General features: G+C 36.7%; 1 protein-coding gene across 7 annotated transcripts; it reads right to left on the bottom strand.

The window, feature by feature from the left end:
• Positions 1-142: 142 nt before the first annotated feature.
• On the bottom strand, positions 143-10,634 carry ldb2b (LIM domain binding 2b). 7 transcript variants are annotated; one of them, XM_065254755.1, is made up of 10 exons: positions 10,349-10,634; positions 8,220-8,322; positions 7,206-7,378; positions 6,070-6,192; positions 4,508-4,591; positions 4,283-4,406; positions 3,583-3,642; positions 2,102-2,223; positions 1,547-1,602; positions 847-984 (listed from the first exon to the last, which is right to left on the bottom strand). In XM_065254755.1, the coding sequence occupies exons 1-10, from the start codon at positions 10,478-10,480 to the stop codon at positions 978-980; spliced, it is 984 nt and encodes a 327-aa protein (XP_065110827.1). In that variant the 5' UTR covers positions 10,481-10,634; the 3' UTR covers positions 847-977. The 7 variants fall into 7 exon arrangements, with proteins under 7 accessions (XP_065110824.1, XP_065110822.1, XP_065110823.1 ...); XM_065254754.1 differs by having other exon boundaries at positions 1,543-1,602; positions 2,102-2,226; positions 10,349-10,631; XM_065254753.1 differs by having other exon boundaries at positions 2,102-2,226; positions 10,349-10,631.
• Positions 10,635-12,847: the final 2,213 nt, after the last annotated feature.

The following is a 12,847-nucleotide window of genomic DNA, read 5'->3' as shown; positions in this document are numbered from 1 at the left end:
TAGAAAAATTACATTTTACATTCAAGATTCATCTACTGCCTCCTCAAATTGTTTTGCATAACATCAATGAAATTCACTCTATCCTTTATTTGTAGTGATATCCATTAGGCCATTGCATTGATTGAAAGACATTAGTCTGATATCATAACCAAACACATTTTATTAATGCAAATGATTGAAAACCATACATAAAATACACAATTAACAGCACAAACCTGCATGTGTTTTACAATATGCATTAAACTTTAGGGCAATAAAGATATTTGAGTTAATGATTAAAACGCTATAGCATTCCCTAAGGGAATTTTTTTCATTTACTTGTTGCAGATAAACCAAACAATGCAGTACAGAATGAAGCTGAGACATCAAAATTCTGAAATGAACTGATAGATCTGTATATTTACAAGGCTTTCACCGGGCCTTTACCCAACTGATCACCAAAACAATTAGCTGTCCTTTTTGGGAGAATACTCAAACAAACGATTAAAGCTGTACGTTTGAAGTATGAAATACCATGTGACACGCCAACATAAATGCAAGCATGCACACAATCGTGCACACACACACGCACGCACGCGCGCACACACACACACACACACACACACACACACACACACACACACACACACACACACGCACACACAAACTCATACACACACCTTATCTCCTGCAATTTCTCCTCAACAGTTCAAAATACCCCTATCCCTTGACAGCACTGTTGCCATAGCTACCCACTGTCAGATCACATTACTCCAACTGCTGCGTTGCCATGGTATCAGGCTTACTGTCCTGGTTGCCAGGGTGCTGGCCATTCTAGGAGCTCCCATTTCCAAGTGTCGGTGAGTTGGTGTAGTCATGGAGACCGTCATCATGGAGACCGTTGACAGGGTCATATTGTTCATTCTCTAGGCGTGTAATCAAACGCTCATCCACGTCACCCAACTCCCCTCCCATTAGAGAGGGCTCCCCTACCATCATCACATCCTACAGCGAGAGAGAGAGAGAGAGAGAGAGAGAGAGAGAGAGAGAGAGAGAGAGAGAGAGAGAGAGAGAGAGAGAGAGAGAGAGAGAGAGAGAGAGAGAGAGAGAGAGAGAGAGAGAGATAGAGAGAGAGTTGACATAAACAGAGACACAGGGGGTCGAGCGAGAAAGGGAGAGAATGAGAATGGCGGGGGTGTAGAAAGAGAAGAACAACAGAAACAGAAACATTTATTGCAGTTTTTTGGCAAAAGTAAACTTATAATAGGGCTTAAGCAAGCACACAGTACAATGTGCAAAACTACAAGAAATATAAAGGACTAAATTATAAGGATTCATGTTTTTGCATGTAATAAAGTGTGCTGTATAAGGTTTGTTCAATACTCACTCATACACATACACATGCACACAACCTTGTCTGCAACCTTATCTTTTTTAATTGGATTGTTTCAGATAGAGAACACCTAAATAACAACATATGTGCTAATTTACCAAATTTGCATTGCTAAGCAGTTCGTTAAGACAGCACATGCTGCGTGATAACTGTCTGCATGTGTCACTCACCTACCTAAGCTCCGCCTCCAGCCACCCGCCACCCCTCGTTTCCCCGGCGACACGTTTAGGCTGGGGACCAGAGACGGACAATACTAATTATCATCAAATCAATTACGGCTAATTAGTCTTAATTACAAACAATTAATCAGACTGCACAAATGACTATATATTAAAAATTCCTCTACAAATTATAATCACACTGTAAACTGAGTTTGACTAATCATAAACAATAAAGCATATATAATTCATGTATTTTACTGTACATAAATATACAATGCATACAAATATTACAATCTGGAAAAAACATTAATTAAGATGGGTTAGCTATCTGTCTTTCCCTCTCTATATTGCTTATTCCTTGTCGTTTTATTCACACAGACATACACACATATACGCAAATACACACATATTTAAAGACATCTAGATGTTTCCTATTTATATATACGATATATAGTTACTATAGCTCTCAGTATACTGTAGGTCTATAGGTCTAATGTAGGTCCAGTCATTTCAACCACTGTTTTTCTGCATGTGTGTCTTTGTGTGAATTGTGTGTGTGTAGACATACCTGTGAGGGCAGGCTGAAGTTATTGGCTGGGCTGCGCTTTTTGCTGTTTCCTGTGCTGCTATTAGATGCGCTGCCAGCTGAGTTCCTCCTTCTCCGTCTCTTTGCTGCTGGTTTGGCTGGTTCTGCTGTCAATCAAACATCCAACAGAAAACGAATCAACACTGATTTTGATTAATGTTGTGAACATCAAACAAAAAGATGGGTAGATGAATGCATCACTGTATTGACCAGAGATGTGCAGAAGGGTATGAATACACTGTATATTGCTGCTTTAAAACACCCATAATTTCTGCAAATTAAATTAATATCAATAATTTTTCTGTCAATATTTATTGCCATATAATAATGGAGAAGAACTAAAGGAAATATCAGTGTTGCAAGCCACCAAAACAATAGTGTTAGTTTTAGGTAAGCCTAGATTTTAGGCTTTAGATATGTGTGAATACATTTGATGCATGTGTAATGAAAAATAAACAATATCTCTCTCTCTCTCTCTCTCTCTCTCTCTCTCTCTCTCTCTCTCTCTCTCTCTCTCTCTCTCAACAGGTATTATTTCTGAATTATGAAAACTAGTAACCTGGTATAAGTACTTGTATAATTGCTTCCATATGACAAATCGCACTTTAATGTTTTCTAATCTTTGTAAGTCGCTTTGGATGAATTGTCTGCTAAATGCCTGAATGTAATGTAAATGCTGCATGTACCAATTATGCAATGAATATTACACTTTGAATTCTGAAAACTCTTGTCAGTTTATGTAAATCAATTACCTTTCAAATATAAGTAAATTATAAAACAAAACAATATTACATTACATACATACAGCTGAAATTTTCTACAAAATAGAGTTTGCGAGTCCATGCAGGAGGTTCAGGATGAATTAAAGGAATAGTTTCCCCAAAAATGAAAATCCTGTCATAATTTACTCATGTTGTTTCAAACATGCATCATTTTTCTGTTAAACACAAAAGAGTAAAATTTAATAAATGATGGAAAGCACACTTGACTTGACTTCCATAGTATTTGTTTTTTTTTACTATGGAAGTCGATGGATATGTCAACTGTGTTTTCCATTATTTTTCAAATTATCTTCTTTTGTGTTCATTAGAATAAAGAAACTCATACCGGCTTAAAACAACATGAGGGTGAGTAAATGATGACAGAATTTCCTTTTTTTGGGTGAACTATCCTCACTCCCCGGCCTCAAGTGGTGCTTTAGCGACAAACACTAGTGGTCATGGCCTTTAGCCTATTTGTTAGAGTACCCAACTCCCATTCCGGACCAATCTGCAGTTTAAGTCCCACTTGGGGCGGGTGCGAGAAGGACCGGTAACACAGACGTTCAATACAGGCTTTTAACAGACTTTGGTCTGAAGGGACTTGCGAAACAATTTTTAATACTTAAGATATTAAATGTTTGAGTAATATCTATACAGTAAACCCTTGCAAACACTGTAACTTACATAAATGAGCATACATACCTTTTTTTGGATTAGAGGGAAATATTTCTGTCTTGAAGTTGGGCGAGGGTCCGACTGAAACTGAAGAATTGGCAACAGTCAAAAGGCATTACTTACCATGACACAAATGTACACAAACTGAGAACTAAGTATACATTTACTCCTTCATTTAGTAATGAGGTTGCAAAATAGTATATAGGAAAAGAATGAAGAGAGAAAAACAGCGCTGTCTGATAAAACAATAAGCACATTGTTCAGCAGAGAAAATGAATTACTGTCACAGAACAGCAGGAGGTAGTTATTTTTTAAAAAAGTGCTGTAAAACAACATAAATAACAATGCAAGGTCAAAGCCTTCAGTAATTAATGTAGATCACAAAACCCTTAACAGCTTGTGCTCAGCACTTTGAAATGTTAATAAGGAATATAAAATATGTTTACAATGTATGAAGCAAACTACTGTAAATTTAATGACTTTGTGTAGCTCTTAAAAACACAACAGAATGAAATTAAAGGCTGGGGGCGAGCACACAAACAATGCTGTTTTTGTCGTATTAATCCTTTCAAACAGACTGTTTTTTTTTAAAGAGAAAGAAAGCTAAGTGAGGCCATGAAACAAGAGATGTACTGAAGAATGTAGGAGAGTGAGACTTGAACTGGGCAGTGTGTATGTGTGTGTTTTTGTGTGAGTGAGAGAGAGAGAGAGAGAGAGAGAGAGAGACCTGGTGGTGTTGTCATTCTCTGCCACTGATTAAAAAGGCAGGTCTTCAGGCAGTCTCTGGGACTCAGTCCGTATGTCTTATGCCTAGACATCAACTCCTGCATTGGCTCCAAGATCACACACAACTACACACATACGACAATGTATACAAAATTATATATTTATAAATTAATTTAATGGAAATCTGCATGAGAGTGAGCATTTGTGTGATTGTACAGTAACATACTCTGAGGTAGTTCAGTGTGAGGTTGGTAAGTCCCACTCGACTGACGTTTTTGGACAGTTGTTCCAGAGCTCCAGGGTCTTGTGCCTAACAAAGACATACACGCACACACGCACAAGTCCATTTATTTTCTCACTTATTTTGTGCTTCATCCAGATAGAACTCTAATTCATTACAGGATATGTTTCCATAGCAACATCCTGACAGCTTAGTTAAAAGGTTTGGATGCTTTTACCTTGATTGATAAAAGGGCTGAAATACATTTTGTTCGACTACAACCTGTTACCTGTGAATCCATTTCAAGATGCCTTGTGTGCTAACATACAAATAACCTGCATAACTTAAAATCTAATAATATTCAAACATAGAAAAGATTTTTTTAATTATTCTTGAATGAAAGTTTATATTGTAGGCTATTATGAGCAATTTCAGCTTTATGGACAGTTTTTGTCAAACATTAAAATATAAATTCGAACAGAATGTCTTTATTACCAGTATATTAAACCATCTGTTTATATTTTCCTAAACCGAACATCAGAAAAATATCTATACTAGTGTTTTCTGTTTTAGATAAGATAAATTAACAAGTGTTATGGATGTGACAAAAAAGGACACATGTTTTTGGGAGACATCCAACATTCTTTGTAGGAATACTGTGAATTAAAATGCCCAAACCAGAAGTGATAATGCCTAACAAATGGAGGGACGGTTCTTCAAAAAAAAAAAAAAAAAATTATTTTACTTAAAAAAAAAACTAATGTGTGCATTTATGAGGAATAAACAACGTTATGGATCTGAAATTTCTGAAAGCTACACTTATCTATGGAAAATCATTAAAAAAAAAGTTTAACATCACATTGGTATTTAGGGCACTAAATATTGACATCTCAGCTATCAGTACAGTTTTTTATGGTAAGCTTGACATTTGCATAAAATTGCTCAGAGTCTTGTACACATTTAATGTGAAAAAAAATTAATAGACAACATACATTAAATAGCAAAAATGTGCATGACTCATGTGAGAGCCACTGACTATATAATAATAACTTTTAATAATAATATGATAATAACTTGCATACTAATTTGAATAATATATGCTTTCAAACGTTGTATACTATGCAGCATGTACAAATTTTGCTACATTCTACATTGTTCCATATGACCTCACAAGTGTTCAGAATGAAAAAAAATCATTACATTTTGTATAAAAATGTCCTAACTAATCAGTCTATGTATCTGTATAGTTGTCCCAAAAACATTCAAATTGAAATCCATTTATGCCAGAACAAAAAAAAATTGGTTATTTTACATTTTTCTTCCAATTTGATGTAAAAGCATCTTATTCTTGTCGGTCTGATCAAATATTGAGTCTGCAGGATATATTACTTTTGGTTCATTTGGCACACAGTATATGGAAAGTCAATTCGAGCGCATTGCAGATTACAGTATTGTGGGATACAGTATCCGGCCAATATTGGAATATGTTCTGTAAAAGATCATCCAGGTTATCTTGTACAGGGAATATTTAGAACTATAAAATATACTTGATATGAAAAGCAACTCACGTTAACAGCCAAAACACTGCGAGGAATGAGCTCACTGTAGTGTGTGATGGTAAAGTGCCATGTTTTGATTCTCATGAGGTCATCAAAGGTGAACACAAGAATTAGACGACCTTCAGTACACACCTGTGAAGAAACAAGAACAGAATCAAGTATGTGTGTGTGTTTTTTTAATTAATGCCCCTTCAATTATACTTGGCTTGATTAAAAATGATTTGCTATGTCAATTTCCACACTGTAAGGAAAAAAGAGAGATAATCTTCCATATTCACTTTATTATCTTTTAAATGACACAATCAAACAGTGACCTGAGCAGTGAAAAACATTACTTTTAATTACTTTTGGTTTTTCATTAATTGAAATCAAATCAAATTACACAGTTCTCTCATTAAAGCAGTATTTTCAGCTCAAGCTGGATTCTTTGTGTGGAACTCTGAACCCCAACATTCTGTTGCCGGGGGAACGGAGGGTAGCTGCAAGGTTGGCATAGCAACGGGAGGGATGTAATCCCAGCAGACATGCTCTGATCAATGCCTTTGGTATACACACACACACACACATTTGGGAACAGTATCTGTATAACTACACCATACAGATCAATATTTAATTCACAAATGTTCATATACAAAGAGCAAAGTTGGACAAAACTCACTCCCGTTAAGTGACAGGTGGAAGATTTTGCATCCTATAATGGTGTATCATATGAATATTGCATAGGACACTCAGTCCAATTGCTAGAAATTATGCATTCCAGCTGTCTTACAAACTTGTATATATTTAATACTAATTCAACAGAAGCAATACCATTTTATAACAATTAACTGTAATGCACTTAATGAGATCATATTAGAGATGTCACAACAGTGTAACTAGCAGATCATCCTAGTATTCTGGAGCATAAATCCACAGGACTGAGAAAAAAAGTGGTTTGTGTGAAAAAGAGAGAGAGGAGAAAGCAGAGAGAGAGAGAGAGAGAGAGAGAGAGAGAGAGAGAGAGAGAGGGAGCGGGGGTTATATTTTCCTTTTTTGTTTTGTGCAGTTTCAGCCCAGAATTCACAATGAGGAATACATTAGTGCTCAAAATGAGAAGGTAGAGGCACATTTCTGTGAGTGTGCGCTTGCATGTGTGTGCACCGTACCTTCGTGAATGTCGGTTTTCCGTGTTGTGTGGTCATAGTACAGTGATGGGAATCGACAGTAATAGTTGAGTTGTTGAACGACTCCTTTGTTTGTTTCAGCTCGAAAAACAACTCATAGACTCCTCCTTCAAACAGAGAACTAAAGTATCGAGGGATGAGGGTGCGGCCGATGGCTGGAAAAGAAGGAATGGATGAAATAAATATGTGAGGAGAGGGCAATCGAATTCTGAAGATATCAGTGTGTTTGTTTATTACCAAGCGGGAGGGAAGGAAGTGGTATGAAGTCCTTTTGCAAGTGTTTGGTTTTTACGCCCATATGATGAAAAGACTCAGAAAGTTAAGTGGCATAGTGGCCAAACACCCCAACTGGCAACTATAAATGCACGTGTATGTGTGTGTGTGTCTCTGTGTGTGGTCCCCTAAGAGTTAGAAACAAACAGGCTACTGAATAGAGCCGCAGGCATTAAGTCCAGCAGGCTGAGCGTGTGCACAGAACAGTTAGTGCTCTGGAGCTGTCAATCACTGCAGTGGAGGTGTGTGAAGTCTGCAGGCCTATATTTATTTGAACACCCCAGACCTGTCAATCAAATCTCACCACAGTGAATAAAGAATGAATGAGAATGTGAAATCCACCACAACTGTCTGCCTGTCGAACTCCAAACAAGCTTAAATTAATCCAAATTCACAGTCTCTCTCTTAGAAAGAGAACGAGATAAAATGATAGAGGCGCCTTCGCAGTGTATGGATTTTCATACGTAAATAGTTTATGGGAATCTTGCATGGAATGCTCATACACACATCCTAAATTACATATTTTCTCTCAGGTGCAAATCTTATCCTGCTTAATTCGATTGTTAATAATTAATCAGTGCAAGGATCAGGTAGACACCATCTCAACTTAGGTTGAATGTTCCATGTGTAAAGGTTTAATAATCTGCTATTTAAATACTTATGTGACATGTATTGACGTGTTCTTCTCAAGTCTATGGTGGACACAACCCTTTACATACTTACTGTACGTTTTGGGTCCCTCCTCCAGGCAAAACGAGAGCGTTAATGTGGCATCCTCTTCAAAGAACTCAGTACAGAATGCATCCCACCAGAGAATATCACAGTCCTGCAGGATTACACATTAATGCACAGACACAGAATGTGACCCAAAAATGACCATGATTAGGCTTGGTGCAGTGGTTATTATTTCAAAGCACTCTGTTTATCATAAACACACACCCAAGGTCAACTCGCCCCCCATTAAATGCAACCATTTTCACCTAGGTCCAGCCAACAACTGCTGCTCCACTATTGAGATTCGCTTGATCATATCGGACACGATAATCCGCAATAAACTGTATTTTGAAAGCTCTTAAACCTGTGCAATTCGTTACAGTGTTAAGGGATATTTCTATTGGTCATCATTCCAGTAGTTCAGTCTCTCTTAGCGCTATCCATCAAATTGCAATACCTCTGCTGATACGTTTTTCTTGCTTTCTGTTATTCGCATTGCTCTCTCTCCGAGCGGAGGCAATTTTCCATGTGTTCAGTTTATTGCAGATTATTTTTGCATGTGCATCAATGGCATCGAGAAAAGCAAATATTAGCTTGCACTGCAATTTAAATTTTGACCTAGTGGGGAAGAAGATCTATGCTCTTTTGAAAAGTCGTTTACAAATGATATTGGTTACAGTGCACTTTTGTTCCCTCTTTTTATTATGGAGATTATACAAGAGCCAAACTAAACCACAGTTACACTTTATTTAATTGTGTGCTTTGTTAAATGTAATAGTAACACCTTACAATAAGGTGGTATTTGTTAACAATTAGTTAATGCATTAGCTAACATGAAATATTCGTGATTCTACAGCATTTTTTTTATGGTAGTTCATTTTAATTTTAGCATTCACTAATACATTTTTACAATTAAATGTTGTAGCTGTTAACATTAGTTGATGCACCATGAACTAACATGAACAACTGTATTAACATAACCAACATTAACAAAAATTAATAAATGCTAAAAACTATATTGTTCATTCTTTGTTCGTGTTAGTTAATGCACTTATTAATGTTTACTAATACAACCTTATTGTTAAGTGTTACCCATGAGACATGTAATTACTAGGGTTACATAAAGCACATTACATACCATTACAAGCAACCATCCCTAACTTTATACAAAGTAAATGTTAATTAATATTACTTAGTAATAATTACACTGTAATGAGGGCACATTACTATAAAGGATTATCTTTATTTTAAGGTGTTCTTGTTACAGTTTAATTATACAGTGTATTGCACTAAGTAATAATGATTAACAACACTTCCTGACTGTAGAGCTAGGGTTAGGATTAAAGTTTGGTTTGGGGTTAGTTGCATTTAATTATGTACATGTAACGTGTAACAAAGCCACTGTAAAATTAAGTTACAGTTTAAACCCAATAAAGTGTAACCTAATCACACTAGAACATAAACACTACACCACATTATATTGCTGTTTTTGTTTTAAAGAACCACTAGTTATTTAATGATAATAACTTTATAGTAACTTTTAATTAATAGCACAATTGGTATCATACCACTGCAAAAAGAAGAAGAACAAAAATCCAGTGCTGTGCACTCAGCCATAATCTAATGTAAGTCATATCTAATCTAATGTAAGTCTTTGAATAAATATAGTTTATGATTAAATAGTTAGAGCTTTCTTTGATGAAGGAAAGAAAAAGGAATCTATTAATATGTACTGTAAATAAACAAATCGTTGGATACACTATGGTTAAAATGAATACAGTAAGTAACACTAAGGATGTGATTCATAAAATAACAACCAAGCAATATTAAATTGTGAACATACACTTGTTCACTTGTTTTTCCATAAATGTTAATGTCCCATTAATGTTGAAGGTTATGCTATCACACTAATGATCACTATTAGTTCATGTTAACCGATTAACTGATGTTAATGTATATCTAAAACATTATTTTAAAGTGTTCTTAATTGATCTGTTGTGTGTTAAATTTGGCTATACTAAGATTTAGCCTGCTGTCTTTTACAAATTGCTTTATTATAAATGTATATCTGATCACATAGTTAAAATAAATCTTATCATCTTTTGCCGGCTATTGTTTAATTCTTAGTGATCACTTACCTCGGGCCGGGACTGGAGCCGTTTGTTGAGCTCATGCATCCGGTACTCTGGCTGCACCGGGTAGGGCGCGTGTCTTCGGTAAAATGGACCGAACGGAGAAGAGTAGAAAGGGTCGCGCGGCGCGCCGGTCATGGTTTCTGTTACCGACAGCGCGCGAGGAGCGCATCAACACGCCGCACGTGGAGCACGACGATCGTAAACATACACGCGCACGCTCGCGGACACGGAGAGATGCGACTGTCAAATCACGCGCGGGCTTTGCTGTGAGGGGAGAGATGAGCGGAGTGCAGAGGGGGAGGGAGGGAGGACTTTAGGAGGGGAAGGGGGAAAGAGGAGGGAGGGAGGTGGAGAAGAGAGGGGCTTATGTAAATTGGAGGGTCTTTACTTACAGTAGAGTCTGACAAGTTGGTCAATTACAGATACATTTAATGGAATGCAATTACTGTTATCTGTCACATTGCTTGTATGCAGATAACCTGTACATACATGTCACCAGTGACACACAACTGTAAGTTACTGTAGCTCAGTGTGTGAACGGCATTGCGTTAGCAAAACACGTGGCATGAGTTCGATCACACACATACATAGCAACGGATTAAAGAGATGCACTGTTAATCGCTTTGGATAAAATTGCGTCTGTAAAAATGCATAATCAATGTAAATGTAACTATAGCATAAAATACAGCATTGCACAATCCCAATGCAGAGTTGCGACTAGAGGCTGCTGTGTGTTTAGTGTCAGTGTTTCTCTACTTGTATTTTTCCATCTTTCTTTATGACTCACACAAGAGACTTGCTCTCCCACATACATACAAGCTCTATCTCTCTTCTCTCTCTACTTCTCTCTCTCTCTACCAATGTTTAGATGCATACACATTTTCCGATCTTTACATTTTATTAAATTTTTCAGACTTTACAGTAACATTTCTACTATAAAACTATTTCTCGCAGGCAATCTTATGGAAAGAGAATAATAAAAATAAAATATGATAAACATGGAGAGAGAGAGAGAGAGAGAGAGAGAGAGAGAGAGAGAGAGAGAGAGAGAGAGAGAGAGAGAGAGAGAGTACATCTGGATTGTATTACTCTCTTGTTTTAGAGGGGAACCAGGGCCCCAAGAGTTCACCTCCTTCTTCACTTTCTTTTTCTCTTAGTTTCTTTTTCCCATGGCTAAAACCAAGACACTCCTTCTTTTTTTACAAAACACTGTAGAGTAACACAGACACACACACACATACTGTACTGATTGGTATTTCAGTATTTACATATTTTCTGTCTAAGGACACAATGCAAGCCATAGGTATACTTTGAGGTGAATAAGAGTAGATATGCACACACACACACACACACACACACACACACACACACACACACACACACACACACACACACACACACACACACACACACACACACACACACACACATCCCCCTCCCCCTACAGGTCAGTTAATGAGAGTGGTTGCTGGGCTCTTTGTGTGCGTTGTGTCTCATGGGGAAGGAAGAGGGGGAGAGGGGGTCTAAAGGAATGGAATTTACCCACTCCACCGCTGTATAAATGAAGAGAGAGAGCGAGAGATCAGGATAATGAGAGGGCTCTATATACATGTCTTTGTATTTATCAATTTTCCTCCTGTCTCTATAGTGACTTGACTTCATCAAAGATGACCACAAGATGTCACTCTCTGATTTCCCTTTGGTTAATAGCAAATGCCAGGGCCTTCCAGGACTGAGAGGAGTGTGTTGATAAGACTGTCTTAAACATGAGAGGGTATTATTGTTCTATATGTAAACCTGAACAGGCTGTACCAAAATATACATTTTCTTGCTTTGACTGAAGCACACAATACAGTCTATGAAACTTTCTTAAATCATGCTGGGATAACATGGATCGTTTGGTTTTATACTATCTTGTAAAGTCATGTAATAAAATGAGAAAAGGAGAACATGGCAAATGTAAAGATGCACTGAAATTAACATCACCTTTTTAAAAATTAAATATACAATATACACAAGACTTTTAAAACAGTTCACTGCTTGCACATGAGAAAAGCCCAAAAATAAAGCACACATTTTATTTATTTGATTAGTTATAAAAATTAAAAGAAATTAAAACCTTTATATTCATTATCTGGACAATGTTTTATGAAGGCTATGTTGCAATAATTTAATTTAATTTGCATTAGAAGTAAACATCAAAACATGCAATACTAGGTCATTTTGGAGTCATCATGTGGCGTTTTGGTTGTTTCCAGGTAGCCTTTTTTAAATCATAATATTTTATGCAAAAAATTACATTATGTGCATAAACGTTTATCACTTTTCAAACTATTTTAGCCTCTTTAACACATTGCCTGTAGCATATGCAGTACTCATTTTAACTTGAAAGAAAGCATTTCAACATGTAGGCAAAACACAGGTATTTCGTTGTCACGCTTTTGTTTGTCGATGGGCTGGGATTGTCAATGACAGACACATTTAAAACTTCAATTAATTTCC

The sequence above is a fragment of the Paramisgurnus dabryanus genome, chromosome 4, assembly GCF_030506205.2.
Source record: "Paramisgurnus dabryanus chromosome 4, PD_genome_1.1, whole genome shotgun sequence".
In the NCBI taxonomy this organism is placed as follows: domain Eukaryota; kingdom Metazoa; phylum Chordata; class Actinopteri; order Cypriniformes; family Cobitidae; genus Paramisgurnus; species Paramisgurnus dabryanus.
Note: the sequence above shows the minus strand (reverse complement) of the source record. Positions and strands in the feature narration are given on the sequence as shown.